This window comes from Hemiscyllium ocellatum, chromosome 14 (assembly GCF_020745735.1).
Source record: "Hemiscyllium ocellatum isolate sHemOce1 chromosome 14, sHemOce1.pat.X.cur, whole genome shotgun sequence".
Taxonomy (NCBI): Eukaryota; Metazoa; Chordata; class Chondrichthyes; order Orectolobiformes; family Hemiscylliidae; genus Hemiscyllium; species Hemiscyllium ocellatum.
Window position 1 is genome coordinate 1,077,073 of NC_083414.1, and position 23,896 is coordinate 1,100,968.

At 44.2% G+C, this 23,896-nt stretch overlaps 1 protein-coding gene across 2 annotated transcripts in view; it reads right to left on the bottom strand.

Moving 5' to 3' along the window:
* LOC132822205 (transcriptional regulator QRICH1-like) overlaps window positions 1-7,996 on the bottom strand; it is a 76,711-nt gene extending 68,715 nt beyond the window's left edge. The window contains exon 1 of one of the 2 annotated variants that reach the window (XM_060835282.1): window positions 7,822-7,996. Coding sequence is in view for 1 of the 2 variants with exons in the window: in XM_060835280.1 (XP_060691263.1) it covers window positions 7,539-7,541 (3 nt within the window). In the remaining variant the exon portion in view is untranslated. Of the gene's footprint in view, window positions 1-7,538; window positions 7,675-7,821 lie in introns of those variants that run through there. The other variant, XM_060835280.1, reaches the window with a different exon arrangement.
* Window positions 7,997-23,896: the final 15,900 nt, after the last annotated feature.

Below are 23,896 nucleotides of genomic sequence, written 5' to 3' on the forward strand. Positions count from 1 at the left end.
AGGATTCTAAGGAGGGGATAAATCAACCATGGTTATTAGGAACGGTATCAAATTCAAAACAAAAAAACGTACAATGTTTTTGCAATATTTTTGGCACCACAAAGATTTGTGGTAAACCAGAGGATTGGGAAAAGAGGAGGAAAAACCAATTGACGACAAACAACATATACTATCAAAACAGACTGAAGCGCCTTCAAAATATTTTAAAATGCCAAAATACACAAAGACCCTGTAGAGAACGAGTCTGGGGAATTAATAAAGCAATACCAGAAAATGGTAGAGGTGCCAAATAAATGTTTTGCATTAATCTTCATAATAGAAGGCATAAGATTCCAAAAATATTAACTAATCAATGGGCAAAATTAGGGGTGCAGGGGAAATAAATACGATCACTAGAGAAAAAGTACTCGGGAAACTAATGAGACTAAAGGCAACTAAATCTCCTGGATCTGATGGTTTGCATTCTAGGATATTAAAGGGAGTAGTGACAGAGGGACTGGGTGCACTGGTAGTAATCTTCCAAGAATCCTTAAATTTTGTAAATGTCCTAGAGGAATGGAAAACTGGCAAAGTAACTTGTTTATACAAAAAGGGAGACAACAAAGGCAACTACAGGCTAATTAGCTTAACATCTAGGAGCAAATTACTGCCGATGTTGGAATCTGTACCGAAAACAAAAACTGCTGGATATCATAGCAGGTAAAGCAGCATCCACAGACAATAAGCAAGCGAGCTAATGCTCTGACTGACTCTTCATCAGAGCTTAACATCTATCATTGGGAAAATGTGAGTGTCTATTATAAAGAATATATAGCAGAGCATTTGGAAGTAAATAGGATATTCAAGCAAAGTCTGTAAAGCATCACAAAGGGGATAACACATCTGACACATTTATTCAAATTCTTTAAGGTGGTAATACACATGATAGATAAAGGAGAAGAAGTAGATGTAATATATTTGTATTTTCAAAGGTGTTTGACAAGGTAACACACACGTCTACTTAATAAGACAAGAGGCCATGGTGTTGGGGTAGTATATTAGAATGTATACAGCACTCTCAAACTGTGAAGATGAAGGATACAAACAGCAAGATTAGGAAACCATGGACAACAGATGAACCAGACTAGCTAAGAGGAAAAAGGAAGCAGACAGAAGGTCTAGACAACTGAAGACTGACAAAGCTTTGGAAGAATATCAGGACTGTAGGACCAATCTGAAATGAGGAATTGTGAGGGCGAAAAGAGGTTCACGAAATACCTTCAGTAAACAGTGTTAAGCAAAATTCCAAAGCCTTTTATTCATATACAAGATGCAAGAGGGCAACTAGAGAAAGAGTTGGCCCACTCAAAGATAAAGGAGGAAAGTAATGAGTGGAGTCACAGAAAATGGGTGAGATTCTTAATAAGTACTTTGCATCGGTATTCACCGAGGAGAGGAACATGATGGATGTTGAGGTCAGGTCAGCATAAGGAAGGAACAAGTGTTGGGTTCTAAAAGGTATTAAGGTGGACAAGTCTCCAGGTCTGGATGGGATCTATCCGAGGTTACGGAGGGAAGCTAGAGAGGAGATAGATGGGGCCTTAACAGATGTCTTTGAACACAGGTGAGGTTCCGGAGGACTGGAGAATTGCTAATGCTGTCCCCTTGTTGAAGGAGGGTGGCAGGAATAATCCAGGTAATTACAGACCGGTGAGTCTGATGTCAATGGTAGGGTAGCAACTGGAAAAGATATTGAGGGATAGGATCTACTCCCACTTGGAACAAAATGACAACCTTCCAGGGAAGGTTATGTGTACCAACTTAAAGGAATTTGTGGAGGAAGTGCAAAAGTTGAATGATGAAGGAAGGGCTGTAGATGTTTTTATACATGAAATTCAATAAGGCTTTTGATAAGGTTCCCCATGGTAGGCTGATGGAGAAAGTGAAGTCGCATGGGATCCAGGGTGCACTAGCTAGGCGGATAAAGAACTTGCTGGGCAGCAGGACACAGCGAGTACTAGTGGAAAAAAGTTTCTCAAAATGAAGAACTGTCACCAGTGCTGGGACCACTGTTGTTTGTGATACACTTAAGTGATCTGGAGGAAGGTATAGGTGGTCCAATTCACAAGTTTGTAGATGACACGAAGATTGGTGGAGTAGCAGATAGTAAAGGGGACTGTCAGAGAATACAGCAGAATATAGATATAAATTGGGTGGGGAAATGGCAGATGCGAGTTCAATCCAGGCAAATGAGAGGTGATGCATTTTGGAAGATCCAACTTAAGAGCAAACTATACAGCAAATGAAACAATCCTGGGAAAAATTGATGCACAGAGAGATCTGGGTGTTCAGGTCTATTGTATCCTGAAGATAGTAACGCAGGTTGATAGAGTGGTCAAGAAGGCATACGACATGCTTTCCTTCATCGGATGGAGTTTTGAGTACAAGGGTTGGCAGATCATGTTACACTTGTATAAGACTTTGGTTCGGACACATTTTGAATACTGCGTACAGTTCAGGTCTCCACATTACCAAAAGCACGTGGATGCTTTGGAGAGGGTGCAGAGGAGGTTCACTCGGATGTTGCCTGGTATGGAGGGTGCTAGCTATGAAGAGATTAGGATTATCATCATTAGAATGACTGAGGTTGAGGGAGGACCTGATTGAGGTATACAAAATCATGAGGTACAGGCAGGGTGGATAACAAGAAGCTTTTTCTCAGAGTGGGGGACTTGATTACTAGGGGTCATAAGTTCCAAGTGAGAGGGGAAATGTTTAAGGGAAATATGCATGGAAAATTTGTTACGCAGAGGGTGGTGGGTGCCTGGAACGAGTTACCAGCGGAGGTGGTAGAGGCGGGCACAATACTGTCATTTAAGATGTATCGAGACAGATACATGAGTGGGCAGGGAGCAGCGGGATACAGATCCTTAGAAAATAGGCAACAGTTTTAGGTAGAGGATCGGATAGAAAATAATAGTAAAATACTAAACAGAGTGAAAATACACTCATTATTAAAGACTGAGGAAGCTAGATATTGACAAAGTGGTCATCAGGGAGCCCAGTGCTGAATCAGAGCAGTGTTCGCTTTTATGATCCCACAGTCAGATGTGTAGCTCAGAAACAGACCCTTCAGTCCAACTTGTCCATGCCAACTAGATATCCTAAACTAATCTAGTCCATATGCCAGCACTTGATGCCTTTTAAGTATTGTAATTGTACCAACCTCCACCACTTCTCACTCCATCCGCTATATGAAAGAGTTGCCCTTTAGGTCCCTTTTAAATTTTCCCCTCTCACCCTATGCCCTTTAGTTCTGGATTCCCCCACCCCAGGGAAATGTGCTATTTGGCTATTTACCCTATCCATGCCCCTCATGATTTTATAAATCTCTATAACATCACCCCTCAGCCTATGACACTCCAGGGAAAATGGCCCCAGCCTATTATGGGCGGCACGGTGGCACACTGGTTAGCACTGCTGCCTCACAGCGCCAGTGACCCGGGTTCAATTCCCGACTCAGGCGACTGTGTGGAGTTTGCACGATCTCCCCGTGTCTGCGTGGGTTTCCTCTGGGTGCTCCGGTTTCCTCCCACAGTCCAAAGACGTGCGGGTCAGGTGAATTGGCCATGCTAAATTGCCCGTAGTGTTAGGTAAGGGGTATATGTATGGGTGGGTTGCGCTTCGGTGGGTCGGTGTGGACTTGTTGGGCCGAAGGGCCTGTTTCCACACTGTAAGTAATATAATCTATTATGCCTCTCCCTGTAGCTCAAATCCTCCAACCGTGGTAACATCCTTGTAAACCTATTCTGAAACCTTTCAAGTTTTACAGCATCCTTCTGATGGAAAGGAGACAAGAATTGCACGCAAAATTCCAAAACTGGCCTAACCAATGTCCTGTCCAGCTGCAACACGACCTCCCAAGTCTTATACTCAATGCTCTAACCTCATACCAAATTCCTTCCTGTGAATCTACTTTCAAGGAACTATGAAGCAGCACTCCAAGGTCTGTTTGTTCAGTAAGGCTCCCCAAGACCTTACCATTCAGTGTACAAGTCCTGCCCTGAACTGCCTTTCCAAAATGCAGCACCTCACATTTATCTAAATCAAACCCCGTCTGCCACTCCCCAGCCCATCTGATCAAGATCCCGTCATACTCTGAGGTGACCTTCTCTGTCCACAATACCTCCAACTTTGGTGTCACCTGCAAACTTACTAACTGTACCTCCTGTATTCACATTCAAGTCGTTTATATAAAATGATGCAACAAACCCAGAAAAATCAATTTCTCTGTGTGTGAATTCTCCCCATCACACTCTGCAGGGAAGGTTGCACGTGCGCCCCTCTGAATACTGCCCCCTACAAAGTTTACGGCCACATGAGTCCAGTGAATCATTGCCCTGAATAAAGATGGTGGGACTCACTCGGGCCTATAGCAAAATGAGGCATTTTCCAGTTTACTGCAAACACGGGACTGGGAGCTTCAAATTTGTGTGTTGCGATGTGCAACAAATGTTTGTACAACCTCTCAGCCCATACCAACAACACTTTTCTCCCACTTCCTGCTGTTTATTTCTTTCCTTACTTTATGCGTGGGAAATTATGTCTCACAAACTTGATTGAGTTTTCTGAAGTAGTAACAAAGAGGATTGATTAGGGCAGAGAGGTAGATGTGATTTAGATGGACTTCAGTAAGGCGCTCGACAAGGTTCCCCATGGGAGACTAGGTAGCAAGGTTAGATCTCATAATACAGGGAGAACCTGCCATTTGGATGCAGAACTGGCTCAAAGGGAGAAGACAGAGGGTGGTGGTGAAGGGTTGTTTTTCCAGACTGGAGGCCTGTGACCAGTGGAGTGCCAGAAGCATCAGTGCTGGGTCCACTACTTTTCATCATTCATATAAGTGATTTGGATGTGAGCATAAAAGATATAGTTAATAAGTTTGACACCAAAATTGAAGGTGTAGTGGACAGCAAAGAAGGTTACCTCAGATTATAAAGGGGCCTTGATCAGATGGGCCAATGGGCTGAGAAGTGGCAGATGGAGTTTAATTGAGATAAACGCAAGGTGCTGCATTTTGGGAAAGCAAATCTTAGCAGGACTTATACACTTAATGGTAAGGTCCTAGGGAGTGTTGCTGAACAAAGAGACCTTGGAGTGCAAATTCATAGATCCTTGAAAGTGGAGTCACAGGTAGATGGGATAGAGAAGGCGGTGTTTGGTATGCTTTCCTCTATTGGTCAGAGTATGGAGTACAGGAGTTGGGAGTCATGTTGCAACTGTACAGGACATTGGTTAGGCCACTGTTGGAATATTGTGTGCAATTCTGGTCTCCTTCCTATCGGAAGGATGTTGTGAAACTTGAAAGGGTTCAGAAAAGATTTACAAGGATTGTTGCCAGGGTTGGAGGATTGAGCTACAGGAAGAGGCTGAATAGGCTGGGGCTGCTTTCTATGTAACATCGGAGGCTGAGGGGTGACGTTTTAGAGGTTTATAAAATCATGAGGGGCATGGATTGGATAAATAGACAAAGTCTTTTCGCTGGGCTGGGCTGGGTTGGGTTGGGGGGGAAAAAAAGAGTCCAGAGCTAGAGGGCATAGGTTTAGAATGAGGGGGGAAAAGATATAAAAGAGACCTAAGGGGCAACATTTTCATACAAAGGGTGGTACACGCAAGGAATGAGCTGCCAGAGGAATGGTGGAGGCGAGTACAATTGCAACATTTAAAAGGCATCTGGATGGGTATATGAATATGAAGGGTTTGGAAGGATATGGGTCGGGTGCTGGCAGGTGGGACTAGATTGGGTTGGGATATCTGGTTGGCATGGGCGCATTGGACTAAAGGGTCTGTTTCCGTGCTGTACATCTCTATGACTCTATGTGGATCGGCATAGGCTTGGAGGGCCTGAAGCGTCTGTTCCTGTGCTATAATTTTCTTTGTTCATTCAAGTAGTAGAGGACAGAAAGGGATATTGGAGAACTAGTTTAAGGATAGCAACTTGTAACCAAAGCACAGGGATCAGAGCTGGGGCCACAATTATTTACAGTATACATTAATGACTTCGGTGAGGGAAGTGGATGTACTCCAGCCAAGTTTGTGGATGACTAAAAAGGAAAGACAAGTGGTGTGAATGACAAAATATTGCAGAGACAAGGGCAAATTAAACAATTGGGCAAAAATTGGCAGATGAAGTCTCATGTGTGAAATGGAAGGTTATGCACTTTGCCAGGAAAAATAGAGAAACTAAATATTATTCAGTGCATTGATATGAGTGCATATTTTTGGAGTTCTCTAACCCTAAGACACCCCTTGTGCATAAATCCCAAAAAGCTAATATAAAAATTTTAACAGGTAAGGAATCTTGGCCTCTAATTGAATGAGAATAGAATATTAAAAATACTCCATCGATTGCTTTAACCATATAAGGCATTAGTCAGACCACAGCTCTTTTGGTCCTATTGTCTAAGGGTAGACATACAGGCATTTCTGGGTATGGAGGGTTTATTCTTTTTAATTTGTGGGACATGGGTAGCTGCCCTTCAACTGAGTGGCTGGCTCAGAGGGCATGAGATTCCACCACATTGTGTGGGTCTGGAGTCACATGAAAATGACAGGTTTCCTTTCCTGAAAATTAGTGAGCCAGATGAGTTTATGGTTTCACAGTCATCAGTAGATTCTAAATTCCAGATTTTTATTGAATTTAAATTCCACCATCTAACATGGCAGGATTCAAACCAGACATTAGCTGAATTTCTAGATTAATCATTTCCTGATAATACTATTAGGCTTAATGAGGAAAAGGTTGTATAGGTTATGCCTGCACTCATTGGAATTTAAAGGAATGAGAGGATACCATTTTGGAACATAAGATTTTGAGGAAGGTTTATAGGGTAGACGGGGAGTGGTTTTCCCTTATGAGAGGATGGCAGATCAAAAGGAATTAATCTAGGAACAAAAGGTCATCTATTTAAGACAGAAATTAGGAATTTCTTCTTCTAGGCCGTAGTGAATCAGTGGAATTCTCCTGCAGGCGGCTGTTGAGGCTGGGTCATTAAGTTTTACAAATCTGAAAGAATGTGTAATCAGTGAGAGATTCGAGAGTATGGGGGGGGGGGGGGGGAGTGGGATTGAGGATAATAGGATCAGCTATGAACCCGTGAAATAATGGCACAGACTTGATGGGCTGAACTGCCTAATTCTGATTCTTTATTTTATGGAAAGATTCAGTTTAGATTCTAAATGTTTGTGGGTTTCTCTGTCCCAGGGGGTCCTGGAGGGTTAATCGCTGCCCATATTGAAGGCTGGGTCAGACTGATCTCTGAGCGGTCTGTCAACCGGGGGATCAGCACAGACTATCCCCGTGGTCCCTGACCGCTGCGTCTCTATACGGTGCGGCGCTATATAAACGTACGTTGCTGCTGTGCAGGCCGCTGGAGCCTCGGCGGCTGAGTACTGCCGGGGCCGCTGGCTGAGTGCTGCCGGGGCCGCTGGCCAAGCGCTCCCCCGTGCTTCTCCCGCGGCTCTATCCCCCCCGCCCCCGTCCCGCCCCTCCTCCTCACCATCCCGGGCCCAGTCCGCTCTGGGGCCTGTGTAGCCGCCTCCCTGCAGGTCGCCGACGCCCGCGGCCTTCCCCCTCCGCTCGATCCTCGGTGTCGGCCCGGGCCCGAAGCCGAACCCAGATCCTGCGGCCAGAGAGGGCCTGACGTCAGCGCGCAGCCCCGCGGGTGCGAGCACGGCACCATCTCCCGCGAGAGCGCGCACTACCGTAACGACAGCGGGTGCGCGCCTTTCTTTCTTTTGCCTTTCCCGTCGCGAGGCCCAGCCGCCCGGTTCCCTGCTTACCTCAGGCGTTAACACTGGAGGTACCGGCCGGACAGGTGGGCGGGTGAGCTGAGGCGAGGGCGGTGCGGGGCTGCGCGGCGCGGCTCCCCTCAAGGCCCGGGCTCCTTTTTGTTTATCCTCCTGCTTCAGACTCTCACTAAGCCGCCATCTTACGGCCAGCCGGCCTCCGCCAATCACAGCCGCACTCCGGCCATCGCCAATCAGAAGAGCCGCACTCCCGTCACCGCCAATCAGAGCCGCATATCTGCCTCCGCCAATCAGAGCCGCACTCCTGTCTCCGGCCTCCGCCAATCAGAGCCGCCCTCAACCACCCACCAATGAGGACCACGATCCCACCAATCACCATCGCCGTCCAGTCTGGGTCAATTAGCACCAACCTCCAGTCTCCACCAATCAGTGCGGTTCTCCAGCTCCCGCCAATCAGCGCCGCATTCCAGCGGTAATCTCGCGAGGTTTCAGTGCCAGGCCGATGTCATCTTAAAGGGGTCGTGCTGCCTCTTGTCGTCGAAGGAAGAGGTTAGTCAGTCTCTTTAGGCCTCAGGCCTCTCCTAGCGCTCAGTCTGTATCCGCCCTACCTTGTTCCCCTTCCCTTTGAAATGGCCAAGTAAACCCTCCGGTGCAGGGACACTGCTCACCATGATCACAGGAAGCTGGCGCCCGGGGTCAGAGGGAGGCAAGTGCAGCCTGAGCATAGAACAATACAGCGCAGTACAGGCCCTTCGGCCCTCGATGTTGTGCCGACCGAGGCCTACCTAACCTACACTAGCCCAATAACCTCCATATGCTTATCCAATGCCCGCTTAAATGACCATAAAGAGGGAGAGTCCACCGCTGCTACTGGCAGGGCATTCCATGGACTCTCAACCCACTGAGTAAAGAATCTACCGCTAACATCTGTCCTATACCTACCACCCCTTAATCTAAAGCTGTATCCCCTAGTAACACCTGACTCCATTAGTGGAGCTAATATTTCGAAAGGGCTTGACAATAAAATTAGGGAGGTCTTGCTAAAACTCAGGCCATACCTAAACACTGTGAAGGTTCGAGCCCTTTACCCAAAGAAATATATAACAGCATCAGAGACCGTCCAGAGAAGGTTCATACCCGGTCTGGAGGGATGGCCTTGTGAGGGGAAGTGGGCCCCTACTCACTGGGGCAGAGCTAACCTCACTGCAACGTACATGGAAGTGCTGAAATGTGTGAAATTAGGGTGTGAATCTGTGGGGTTTTATACTGCAGAGAGTTGTCGACGCTGGGTTATTAAGTCTGAGAGATACATTTTAAATCAGTAAGATATTGAGGGTTCTGGGGCAAAGGCAGGAAAGTGGAGTTAAAAGTGATCCCATTAGCCATCATCTCATTGAATGGCAGAGCAGACTCTCAATGGTATAAATATCCTACTTCTGCTCTTTCATGATGCAGTCTCACAGATGGCAACAAATGCTGGCTTCTCATTCACTGTTTTCATGCCATGAAACAATAAAGTAAAATCTTGCAACCCTACAAAAATTCATGGTTGAAACAAGAAGTACTTGACAAACTGAGCAGGTCTGGCAGCATGTGTGCAGAAAGAAGCAAATGTAACATTTTGAGTCCAGTGTGAAACTTCTCAGAACCAAAAGAGTCTTGAAAAGTTATGAAATTTGTGCTGTGAAAAGGTTATGAGTGGGAAAAAGCCATCAATATATTCTGAAACTTCTTAGCAGCATGGGAGCTATTTGAATGCTGTGGCCATTAGTTATCTCTCAATGAGTCACCTGTGTTATGGCACACATGAAGGCCATTCAGTCCATGATGCTTGTAATGGTCTTCAATTGGTCAATTCAATTAGTGCCATTCTGCTGCCTTCTCCCGATGACTCTGCACATTCTTCCTATTCAGATAATGGTCTAATTCCCTTTAGAATGCCTCAACTGAACCAGACTCTTTGCACTGCAGGCTCTAACCATTCGCTGGCTGAAAAGATTTTTGAAATGGTGCTTTTGCTTCTTTTACAGCTTAGTTTAAAGCTGTGTCCTCTTGTTTTCATTCCTTTCACAAGTGGACACAATCTCTTTCTATCTACTCTGTCTCACAAGTCATGATCCTACTGGGAAGAGTGTGGTGTAAATCAAACCCCACCATCCCAACAGTCATTCAAATGAATCACTGACTACCGTACATATTCATGTAAAAGTTGAGCTCATGTAAATGTTGACTCCTTATTTTTGGCCAAAAAAATATTGTATTTTCCATAGATCTCATGTAAAAGTCAACCCTACTTTATTGCATTATAAACCTCTTACAAAGAAAACTGCATGTTCCCATTAATCCACTTAAAACGAAATCACATTCATTAATTCATACTGGTAACTCTACTCATTGTTCTTTGTTTACTATACTGCATCTGTATTCATTCATTCATAACTCTACTTAGCTGACTTGGTTTACTACAGCACGTTTTAATTCATACCGGTACTAAGTCTATTGGTACATATCGCATTTTGTTCACTATACATCCAAAAATTAATACCATTAAAAATTTTAAAAACACACAACACCAGGTTATAGTCCAACAGATTTATTTGGAAGCACCAGCTGTGTGTGTGTGTGTGTGTGTGTGTTTATAGTGCAGTGGGGGTCACCTCTAGTGTGACATGAACCCAAAGTCCCGGTTGAGGCCATCCCCATCCCCAACACACACACACACATGCACGCAGACCCTCTCTCATATGCTCACACATACATTCCCACACATACCCTCTCACAGACTTATACCCTTTTACACTCACACACATACACATAATCTCTCTCAGACACTCATAAACATCCCCTCCACTCACACACACACACACACACATGCACACATACACATATAAGTTTGTGGGGTGAATTTGTACTTGCAGAATTAAATTTTACTTTGCTCAAAAACTGCATGAATCCATGTAAGACTGGGGTGGCACGGTGACTCAGTGGTTCGAATCCAGCCTTGGGTAACTGTCTATGTGGAGTTTGCACATTCTCCCAGTGTTTGCGTGGGTTTCCTCTGGGTGCTCTGGTTTCCTCCCACAGTCCAAAGATGTGCAGGTCAGGTGAATTGGCCATGCTAAATTGCCCGTAGTGTTAGGTGCATTAGTCAGAGGGAAATGGGACTGGGTGGGTTACTCTTCGGAGGGTTGGTGGGGACTTGTTGGGCTGAAGGGCCTGATTCCACACTAGGAAATCAAAAAAAATTCTGTAAATCCATTTTTTTTAGATCAGAATCAGTCTTACCATTGGGGCACAGACAGCCTCACAGAGAGAAGCTCACACCTTCAATACATTATCTGGGCTGACATGACACTAATTATTCAGGTTCACTTGAGAATGTAACTTTTTAAAAAGGTTTTGCGATTTACATAAGAAAGAACTGAAACCAACATGGTCATTCTAAAAGTTGAGAGACTTAACAAACAACCCAGGTCTTTTTCCATATATAATTTCAGTTGCATCACACTGTAAACATTTGCTATAAATACTGTGTCTTACAATGTACACCCCAGTCCAGCACCGGCATCTCCAAATCATTCAAAAGTTAATCATTTTAATTGTACCATTACAGCTGAATAAAAGTGAGATATCTTAGTTACATATATCTTTAATTCTTTGACAAATTTGTTAATGCTGCTGAGGTTCATAACATACAAAGGTAAATGGGAGAGAAACTGAAAAATTTGGCGGGAAAGTTCAAGACACTTACACGTTTAGAATTTAATAAATGTTGCAGTTTAAGTGTGCCATTAGACCAGGCCATGACGGTGTTGGGCAGTGTGATTTTGCAGGATTTCAACGCATCTTTGACATGTAAGTTTTCATACAGATATGTACAAATAAAATTTCCTACCAATAATTCATTCTTGTTTCTCTTGCTTTTATCCGGTAACTGCCTTTACCGTAATACATTGTGTTTTTCTTCTTTACTTGGATTTAGTTGTGCGAACAAATCAACTTCTGCTAATAATATGGCAGCATCAATTTCAGCCCCTCAAAACTAGTACCCATGTATTAGTCAACCCTATAAATTGAACCTTTAAAGAAATCTAAAAGATTTGACTTTTACACAAGTATATATAGTACTATATTTATTTTACCACTATCTAAGGTTGAAGAAACTCGCACCAGATTTCAACGATAACCAAGACACAAAATGATCAATTATAAAAATATAAGAACTCGGAGCAGCAGTCGGCAATTCAGCTCCTGGAGCCTGTTCTGTCATTTGATATGGAAAAAAGTGAACCAGTTGGGGTTTTATAACATTAGACAGTGTCAACACAGCTGCCAATAGGTTGGCTTTTAGTTCCAGATTTTTGTAAAATTCAAATTTCAGCATTTGCCTTGGTGGGAATTTACCCATCCCCTCAGGACATTAGCCTGACATTCAGGATCACAAGTCCACTGCACCATCAAATCACCAGCTAAGAAGCTTATCCTTTAACAAGTGGCAAATTGGATTATTAATTAATAATGTACAAACTTAAACTATATCCCCTTTAAATCCAAACAGACATTAGTTTGTCATACGATTTGGATTAGAATACAGAAGCATGATTACTAAGTTTATGGATGAAACCAGTTGGCCAAGGAGTGGCAGATGGAGTTTAATTTAGATAAATGTGAGGTGTTGCATTTTTGTAAGGCAAACAGGGCAGGACTTCTACAGCTAATGATAGGGCCCTGTGGAATGTGTCCAACAGAGAGACCTAGGGACGCAGTTGCATAGTTACCTGAAAGTGACATCATAGGTAGACAGGGTGGTGAAGGTGGCGTTTGGCACGCTTGCCTTCACTGGTCAGAACACTGAGTACAGGAGTTGGAATGGCATGTTGAGGTTGTACAGGACCTTGGTGAGGCCACTTTTGGACGACTGTGTACAGTTCTGGTTGTCCTGCTACAGAAAGGATATTATTAAATTGGAAAGGATTCAGAAAAGATTCATTAGGTTGTTGCTAGGACTGGAGGGTTTGAGTTACATAGAGAGGCTCGGACATTTTTTTTTCCTGAAGCATCAGAGGCTGAGGGGTGAGTTTATAGAGGCTTATAACATCATGAAGGGCATAGATAAGATGTACAAAGTTAAAAATCACACAACACCAAGTTATAGTCCAACAGGTTTATTTGGAAACAATGGTTTTGTGTGATTTTTAATTTTGTACACCCCAGTCCAACACTGGCATCTCCAAATCATAGATAAGATGAATAGCAAAAGTCCTTTCCCTAGGTTAGGGGAATTCAAAACTAGAGAGTATAGAATTAAAAGGGACCTGAGGGGCAACCTTTTCACATAGAGGATGGTTCATTTGTGGAATGAACTGCCAAAGGATGCAGATACAGTTACCACATTTAAAAGACATTTGGACATGCACATGAATAGGAAAGGTTTACAGCGATATGGGCCAAACACAGACAAATGGGACCAATTTTATTTGGGAAACCTGGTCAGCGTGGATGAGTTGGACGGAAGGAGTTGTTTCTGTGCTGTATGACTCTATAATAAGACAGAGAGCTTTACAGGAACATCATCAGTGGAAAACATACACAAAAAGGAACAGACTTGGTGGTTCAAGAGTCCAAACTACAAGGGGTGGAAAGAGGTGACACTCTCTTAATTCTTTCAGTGTTTGGTGACAGGATCACGATGTTGACTGTAGTGATCCTCCTTTTGGACCTAAGTCTTTGGTTGAGTTAAAAGTTCTTTTCAAAATCTTTCAATGTTTGTTTTCTTTCACTCATACAGAAGGAGAGAGAGAGCGATCCTGGTGTGCAGGCTCAGAGTGACAGGTCTACAGTATAGAAAAAGGCCCTTTGACCCATTGAGTTCAAACCAGTCAAAAGCAACTACCAAATATTCTAAAATATTTTCCAGCACTTAACCAAAAGCCTTGGATATCTTGGCATCACATGTGCATATCTAAATCCTTCTTCAGTGTGATGAAGGTTTCAGCCTCTCCCAGCCTTACAGGCAGTGAGTTCCAGATTCCCACCACCCTCATGGTGAAATGATTATCCTCACATCTCCTTTAAACCTCCTGACCTCTGGTGATTGATCCCTCCACCAAGGGAAAGTTTCTTCCTGTCTATGCCCCTCATGTTTTTACACTCATTGCAGTCTGTCTCCCCTGCTCGAAAGAAAACAACCCAGCCCGTCGAACCTCTCTTCATCACTGAAACTCTCCAGCGCAGGCAACGTCCTGGTTAATCTCCTCTGCACCTTCTCCAGTGCTACCACATCCTTCGTATAAAGTGGATTCCAGCACTACACACACTACTTTAGCCGTGGCCCAACAACCATTTAATATAGTTTCATCATCACATGCCTGTTCTTAAACTCTCTGTTTCATTTAGTAAAGGCAAGTATCCCATATGCCTCCCTAACATCATTATCTAACTGTCATGATATCTTAAGGAACCAGTGGGCATGCACACCAAAGTTCCTCTAATCTTCGTTGCTTTCCCAGGATTTGACCTTTCCTCATGTATTCCCTTGTCTTGTCTGTCCAAGTACATCACTTCACATTTACCAGATGGAATTCCATTTACCACTGATCAACCCATCTATATTCTATTCCAGAGGTTGGAGTACAACCGCCCCTTCGGGTCTGAGTAAGTTGTTAGAACATAGAACAGTACAGGCCCTTCAGCCCTCGAAGTTGTGCCAGCCTTCTATCCTACTCTAAGATCAGACGAACCTACATATCTTTCGTTGTACTAAATTCCACGAGCCTATCCAAGAGTCACTTAAATGTCCCTAATGTATGTGACTACTCCCACTGCTGGCAGAGCATTCCACACACCCACCGTTCTGAGTAAAGAACTGACCTCTGACATCTCCCCATAACCTTCCTCCAATTACTTGAAAATTATATCCCCTCGTGATAGCCATTTCCACCAATGGAAAAAGTTTCTGGCTATCCACTCTGTCTATGCCTCTCATCATCTTGTACACTCCTATCAAGTCCCCTCTCATCCTTCTTCGCTCCAGTGAGAAAGGCCCTAGCTCCCTCAACCTTTCTCCAGGCAGCATCCTGGTAAATTTCCCCTGCACCCTCCATAAAGCGTCCACATCTTATGGAGTATTGCTGAACAAGGAGACCTTGGAGTGCAGGTTCATAGCTCCTTGAAAGTGGAGTTGCAGGTAGATAGGATAGTGAAGAAGGTGTTTGGTATGCTTTCCTTTATTGGTCAGAGTATTGAGTACAGGAATTGGGAGGCCATGTTGCAGCTGTACAGGATATTGGTTAGGCCATTATTGGAATATTGCGTGCAATTTTTTAAAAAAATTAGATTACTTACAGTGTGGAAACAGGCCCTTCGGCCCAACAAGTCCATACCGACCTGCCGAAGCGCACCCAATCAGACCCATTCCCCTACATTTATCCCTGCATCTAGCACTACGGGCAATTTAGCATGGTCAATTCACCTAACCTGCACATATTTGGACTGTGGGAGGAAACCGGAGCACCCAGAGGAAACCCATGCAGAGACAGGGAGAATGTGCAAACTCCACACAGTCGCCTGAGGCGAGAATTGGACCCGGGTCTCTGGCGCTGTGAGACAGCAGTGCTAACCACTGGTCTCTTTCCTATCAGAAAGATGTTGTGAAACTTGAAAGGGTTGCCAGGGTTGGAGGATTTGAGCTGTAGGAAGAGGCTGAACAGGCTGGGGCTGTTTTCCCTGAGAAGTGGGGTGTTGAGGGATGACCTTATAGAGGTTTATAAAATCATGAGGGGCATGAATAGGGTGAGTAGACAAAGTCTTTTCCCTGGATTGGTGGAGTCCAGAACTAGAGGGCATAGGTTTAGCGTGAGGGGGGAAAGATATAAAAGAGGGTGGTATGTATATGGAGTGAGCTGCCACAGGAAGTGGCGGAGGCTGGTACAATTACAACATTTAAGAGGCATTTGGATGGGTATATGAATAGGAAGGGTTTGGAGGGATATGGGCCGGGTGCTGGCAGGTGGGACTATCTGGACGGGTTGGACCAAAGGGTCTGTTTTCATGGTGTACATCTCTATGACTCTGTAACACTATTTGCCATCGTCCAATTATCTGGCACTACTTCAGTGGATAGTGAGGACACAAATATCATCACCAAAGGCGCAGCAATCTCTTCCCTCACTTCCTGTAGTATCCAACGGTATATCCCATCTTGCCCAGGAAGTTTATCAATCCTTATGTTTTTCAAAATTTTTAGCATATCCTCCTTCCTAACATCAACCTGTTCAAGACATCAGCCTGTTTCACACTGTCCCCATAAATGTCATTCCCTCTCAGTAGTGATTACAGAAGCAAAATATTCATGAAGGACCTCCCCTCCTTCCTCTGACTCCAGGCGCAAGTCACCTCCACTATCCTTGACCACTACCCTCACTCTGTCCATCCTCTTATTTCTCACATAAATATAAAATGCCCTAAGCTAAAGCTTTTTCATGCCCCATTCTAACTCACCCAAGCCCATTCTTCAGTTCCTTCCTGGCTACCTTGTAACCCTCTAAAGCCCTGTCTGATCCTTGCCTCCTCAACCTTAAGTAAGCTTCCTTCTTCCTCTTGACTAGATGTTCCACATCCCTTGTCATCCAAGGTTCCTTCACCCTACCATACCTTCCACGTCTCAGTGGGACAAACCTGTCCAGCAATATCAACAAGTGCTTCCAAAACAATCTCCACATTTCTGTTGTGCATTTTCCTGAGAACATCTGTTCCTGATTTCAGCGCCCCAGTTCCTGCCTAAAAGCATTGCAATTCCCCCTCCCCCAATTAAATACTTTTCCGTACCATCTGCTCCTATCCCTCCCCATGAGTACAGTGAAAGTCAGGGAGTTGTGATCACTATCACCAAAATGTTCTCCAACCACGTGATCTGACACTAGGTCTGGTTTGTTGCCAAGCACCAAATCCAATATGGCCTCCCCTCTAGTCAGACTATCTACATATTGCGTCAGGAACCTTTCCTGGACACACCTGACAAAATTTGCTCCATCCAAACTATTTGCACTAAGGACGTTCCAATCAATATTAGGGAAGTTAAAGTCACCCATAACAATAACCCTGTTACTTCTGTCCCTTTCCAAAATCTGCCTCCCAATCTGCTCCTCTGTATCTCTGTTGCTATTGGGGGGATCTGTAAAAAAACTCCCAATAAAGTGACTGCTCCTTTTCTGTTTCTGACTTACACCCATACTGACTCTGTAGACAAACCCTCCACGACCACTTCCCTTTCTTGCAGCAGTGATACTATGAGAAAGTGAGGACTGCAGATGCTGGAGATCAGAGCTGAAAATGTGTTGCTGGAAAAGCGCAGCAGGTCAGGCAGCATCCAAGGAGCAGGAGAATTGACGTTTTGGGTATAAGCTCTTTCCTGAAGAAGGGCTTATGCCTGAAACGTGATTCTCCTGCTCCATGGATGCTGCCTGACCTGCTGCGCTTTTCCAGCAACACATTTTCAGCTCTGATCTCCAGCATCTGCAGTCCTCACTTTCTCCTCCAGTCTTATTTCATTGTCCACCTTTGCTTCTCGGATTTGATTTTCCACCTCCCCTCTGACTATTCTACATTTAGTCTAGTTAAGTTGAATTTTTTTTATCTGACATCTATCATAAGCACACAGTCTCTTCTATCTTATTTTCAATCTCTCTTGTCATCCAAAAAGCTCAGGGTTTGTTAATCCTTTTCCAGGAAATATACCTTGATTATGCCCGAAATACCTCTCCTTTGAAGGTAACCCATTGTTCACCTACTGTTTCATTACTGTTTGTGGAATCTTGCTGTGTACATATTACTCCTGTGTTTCCTAAATTGCATCGATGACTGGATTTTAAAACATACACGACTGGTTGTAAAATTTCTCCTAAAATTCAAATACCTGGATTGTGAAAGCCACTATAAAAAAGAACTTTTCACCAAGGATTACTACCAACAAAAACTAACTGTTATGAACAGTTTGGGAGCAGCAACTGCTAGCACTGCAATTACACAACAGTTAAGTCTATTACAGTTCGTGTTCTGTTTCTTGTTACGCATATGGCTCTGTCACCACTCACTTCAGAAAGTACACTGATACAAGCCACAGCAGAGGATCATCACAAAAGTGAAATATTTAATCAAATTCCTCAAAGTCCCAGTTTACCTGTCTGATAGACTCAAGTTAACAGAAACCACTGATCAAGATTCTGCACTTAAAAAGAAACTATATTTACTACAAATAAATCAATCACCACAGAAAATCACCCAACATGTATCGAGAGAGAGAAATGGGCATTCTGGGTGGGGATAAACAGTTTGACAGCACCAGTCCACAAGATTGCTTTGTTCAGGCTTTCTGATCTCAGAACTTCTTATTCTTTCCAAGTTTGTTCAGTTCTGTATTGCAGAGACAATGGGCATACTAATTGCTGTGTTCCAGCCCCAGTTAGAGGCAACAGCGTAGAGCAACTAATGAGTGAGAACAGCTAACTGTCTTCTTAGTTTTGGTAAAAGGATTGAGAGAGTGAGTGTGAGAGAGGGAGCGTGAGAGTGAGAACAAGAACAAGTGTGTGTGTGAGTGAGAGAGAGAGAGAGAGAAAAATAGAGAGTCTTTTGTGCAGTCTGGAAGCTTCTTTATTGGTGATACCCTCTCCATCCACTTGTCCAAGAACCTGAGAGCTGTCGTCATCCTACTGACACCTGGACCACACAATTGGTCCCGACTAAATGAACACATCAACAATCTGCCTCTGGGTGAAGCTTGCTCTGCTGTGGAATCTTAAACATCTTCCTCCAGTGCTTGAACAAAGCAGCAGTGTAAACACAGCTTACAATGAGTTCCAGAAAATTGTTTTTAAATGTGCAGTAACTGCCTCCAGTTTCCTTGGTTTAAACCAGTCTTTTTTTCCATTTTAGTTCATACTTGGGAAAGCAAATCTTAGCAGGACTTATACGCTTAATGGTAAGGTCCTAGGGAGTGTTGCTGAACAAAGAGACCTTGGAGTGCAGGTTCACAGCTCCTTGAAAGTGGAGTCACAGGTAGTTTGGATAGTGAAGGCAGCATATGGTATGCTTTCCTTTATTGGTCAGAGTATTGGTCCAGGAGTTGGGAGGTCATGTTGCAATTGTACAGGACATTGGTTAGGCCACTGTTGGAATATTGCGTGCAATTCTGGTCTCCTTCCTATCGGAAAGATGTTGTGAAACTTGAAAGGGTTCAGAAAAGATTTATAAGGGTTGGAGGATTTGAGCTACAGGGAGAGGCTGAACAGGCTGGGGCTGTTTTCCCTGGAGCGTCGGAGGCTGAGGGGTGATCTTATAGAGGTTTACAAAATTACGAGGGGCTTGGATAGGATAAATAGGCAATGTCCCTGGGGTCGGGGCAATGTTTTCACACAGAGGGTGGTACGTGTATGGAATGAGCTGCCAGAGCAAGTGGTGGAGGCTGCACAATTGCAACATTTAAAAGGCATTTGGATGGGTTTATGAATAGGAAGGGTTTGGAGGGATATGGGCTGGGTGCTGGCAGGTGGGACTAGGTGGGTTGGGATATCTGGTCGGCATGGATGGGTTGGACCGCAGGGTCTGTTTCCGTGCTGTACATCTGACTCCTAAGGAAAAATAAATACACAAGGTCTTTACAGTTCTACCCCACCCCACCCTCTCTCATTACCTTGGAAACCCTCTTTTAGATCCAATGGTGTTGCTATTGGTCAGATGTTCAAACCCAGGTGCCTCAGAACCAACCCAATCCTAGCCACGTGCTGCACTTTGCCATCAGGAGCAGGAACTCCTGCTATTTTATATCTCAGCTCAGTGAGGCCTATTCCACCAATAAGACACAGGAAAACACACACTGAACTAGGAAAGCAGCAATATGGACAAGTGATCCAAACCTTTGATCAAAGAGGTAGATTTTGAAAAGAACAGCGAGTGTAGCAATCTTTACTGAATTAATGCCCAAAACGAGAAACTTAGAGATAAAGAAAGATAGATCACTACAGGCTCAAACCAGGTAGGGAGCTAAAGGTAGTTGTGGAAAACATGTGACAAAGCTTGAATGAGTTTAACAATGGAAAGATTTTGAAATGAATGAGTGGAGTAAAAGGTGGGACAGAGTAGAACCTGGTCTCAGGCATAATTCGTATGGCAGTTCTGAATGAGGTTCAGGTCATTATTCAAGTAATGGAAGACATGAGTAATATCCCAAAAATTCAAGGGAGTGAGGAGGCAGAGCTGATTATGTTGGCCATCACCAAGGAGAAGGTGCTAGAAAAACTGAATGGCCTGAAGGTGGATAAATGACCCAGACCAGATGGACTACACCCCAGAGTTCTAAGGGAGATAGCTGAAGAGAAAGTGGGAGTGTTCGTGGTGATCTTTCAGGAATCACTAGAATCAGGGAGGGTCCCAGAGTACTGGAAAATCTCCAATGTAACACAAGATCATAAGATATACAAGTGGAAGTAAAGCTATTTGGCCCATCAAGTCAATTCGCCATTCAATCATGGCTGATGGGCATTTCAACACCACTTAACCACACTCTCCCCGTATTACTTAATTCCTTGCGAGATTAAGAATTTATCAAACTCTGCTTTGAAGACATTTAACAGTCCGGCCTCCACCGCGCTCCGAGGCAATGAATTCACAGGCTCACACTCTCTGGCTGAAGAAATGTCTCCTCATTTCTGTTTTAAGTTGACCCCCTCTCATTCTAAGGTTGTGCCCACGGGTCCTAATTTCCCCACATATAATAATATACACAGAATCAGCATATCCCTGTTTAAAATTGGAGTAAGGCAAAAGATGGAAAATTACAGACCAATTAGCCTAACTTCAGTCATGGGTACAATCCTGGAATCCATTGTGAAGAACTAATTCAAACTTACAGAATACTGAATGGCCTGGACAGGGTAGATGTTGGGCAGATGTTTCCATTGGTCAGAAGGACTAGGACTCGAGGGCACAGCCTAAAGTAAAGGGAATACCTTTTAGGACAGAGATAAGGAGAAACTTCTTCAGCCAGAGAGTGGTGAATCTATGGAATTCACTGCCACAGTAGGCTCTGGAGGCCAGGTCATGGAATATAATTAAGACGGAGGTAGATAGGTTAATTGTCAAGATCAAGTGGGCGGCACGGTGGCTCAGTGGTTAGCACTGCTGCCTCACAGCACCAGGGACCCGGGTTTGATTCCCACCTCAGGCGACTGTGTGCAGATTGCACATTCTCCCCATCTCTGTGTGGGTTTCCTCCGGGTTCCAAAGATGTGCAGATCAGGTGAATTGGCTGTGCTAAATTGCCCAAAGTGTTAAGTAAATTAGTCAGGGGTAAACATAAGGTACAGGAATGGGTCTGGGTGGGTTATTCTTCAGAGGGTCAGTATGGACTTGTTGGGACGAAAGGCCTGTTTCCATACTGTAGGGAATCTAAAAAGATCAAGGGTTACAGGGAGAAAGCAGGAGAATGGGGTTGAGAAACATCAGCCATGATCGATAGGCAGAACATACTCGATGAGCTGAATGGCCTAATTTCTGCTCCTATGCCTTATGGTCTATTCCAGTCAATCATGGCTGATCTACACAAGTCAATTTCATTTCACTTGCTTCAACAAGACTTCACATCAGAGTTCAGGACAGGCGCTTGGGAGAGGGGTTGGGATTACTGGCAAAGGAACTGTATTCAGTGTAAGGACTGATGTTGATTCCATTGTTTCTTTGCTGAGCTGGAATAGGTCATCACTTAATTAGACCTCATCCTAAATAGGTGACTCTTCTGCTCCTTGGATTCTGCCTGACCAGCTGTGCTTTTCCAGCACCACACTCTTCATCACTGAAACAGCACCCATCAATGCTAGAATGTTTAAACTCAGGGAGGATTAGAAGGCCAATATCAGAGGAGGGCAGGTACTTTGAAGGGCTGTGGGACTAGAGGAGTTAACGAAAACATGAAGGGATGAGGCCATGCCAATCATTAAACAGGGATGAGAATCTTAAAATCAAGACATTACTTAACCGGGAGGCAGAAGTCAACAATGGCTCAATATGGCTTACTGTAAGTTAAGACATGGGTTGCAAAATTCTGAATGACTTCAAGCTGATAGATGTGGAAAAGATGGAATGAGGGAAACTGGCCACATCTCCCAATGAAGTTTAGAAAATTAAAAACATGGATGTAGCAGAGAAGGTAATGGCTGGAAAAGGTGGTTGTAGTGAGAGCAAGAATGAGATCAAAAGCTGGTGTGAGAAATTCAGTATCTCCTGGCGTTTCCTGTTTGAGGTGTGGGTGGAGTGTCCACAGGGCAAGATTTACACTGACTTTAAATGACAGAATCTCAGACTGGCTACACAACAGCAGGCATGTTGCACATTGTGTGTGCTCATTCTCTGCTACAGCAACACAGCCAGTCCCATTCTCCAGGTTTCCTCATAAGCCATGACTGATTTGCGGGACTAAAATATTCAAAGTTTCTCCTCGACCCTGGTGATTGGTGCTCCAAGGGATTCTGGAAGTTTGGGCTGTTTTGGGTAAGGTCAGTGGAGCACAATGTTACTAATCTGGGACCTTCTATTATCCAGTGGCTTTGGTCCATACCAAATTAACTCAGGAAACTGTTCAGTTAACATTTTTGGAGATGTTCTGGGTGGCTGTGAAATTATCTTCTATTTCTATTGGACTGAGTTTTTTTCACCTTGCCTTTTCCAGCAGAGACTGTGTCTGTGTATTCTGACTGCAGGATAAATAGATTCTCATTCATCTCCATGGAGAGCAGGTTGGATGGCAGCCATGGTGGGAGATCCAGAGTTACTTCTGTTTAGAATCAGCACTTATTCAATCCAGTGCTTTTCCTTTGCCTGGTGATACAGACTGATCTCACCAGCGTCCATACTTCCAGTTCCAAGTGCGACTCAGTTCCATTTTGGGCCTTTCTTGAGTATATTATATGGAGGTGCCGGTGTTGGATTGGGGTGGACAAATTTAAAAACCAGAGCTGAAAATGTGTTGTTGGAAAAGCACAGCAGGTCAGGCAGCATCTGAGGAGCAGAAGAGTCGACGTTTCGGACATGAGCCCTTCTTCAGGAAGGAGGCTCATGCCCAAAACGTCGATTCTCTTGCTCCTTGGATGCTGTCTGACGTGCTGTGCTTTTCCAGCACCACATTTTCAGCTCTGATCTCCAGCATCTGCAGTCCTCACTTTCTCCTAGAAAATTTAAAAACCACACAACATCAGGTTATCGTCCAAGAGGTTTATTTGATAGTACAAGCTTTTGGAGCTCGGCTAATGAAAGCTTCTCCTTCCAAACAAACCGATTGCACAATAACCTGATGTGAGATTTTTAACTACATTAATGAAGGCTTACCTGCCACACTCCCCTGAGGAACATCTACTTCAGTTAGCTATTTGGCACAGGATTGCATTAAAGATGCAAATATTTCTGTCCAGCTAAGGTTATCATTTCAATCTCCCTTCCTTTGGCCTGGTCCGCTGTGTGAGATGAAGGTCAGAGTTGCAATTCAAAGAAAAATGTAATCACATCATAGTAAAATAAGAGCAATGCTAGGAAAGGAATCTAACAGCATGGTGTTATATAAAGCTTAATCTCAGGCCAGGGGTGTCCCTAGCAAAATCTAATTATTGGTCATTCTTGGTAAGGTGATGATGCCAGTCAGCTGGCTTCTTGAACTCTGCTGCAGCCAGAGGGGAGAGGATTGTGGGAAGGATTCCAGGATGGTGATGCAGCGACGAAGGAACAGCAACATACAATCAGTCAGGAGTGCTGGTGCAGAATCCATGACAGTCAGTATCCTGGAGGAAAGCCATCCCAACTGTTTGAAAATGCTGCAACCTCCTGGCCTGAGTCCCAGGCCAGCTCTGCACCAGCTGATCCACTTGCTAAGCAATTTCAGAATTTATTGCTTTGCTCTAATCTTCATTATTTTTGGCACCAGAGCAGCAGCAGCTCCAACACCAACATCACTGACACTGTGGCGTCTGCCACATGGCACTGCACAGAAGAATAGAATACAACACCTTTGGAAAGCACCAACCAAATGTCCCTTCATAGCAGATTTTATCATAACCATTACAATAGAGAG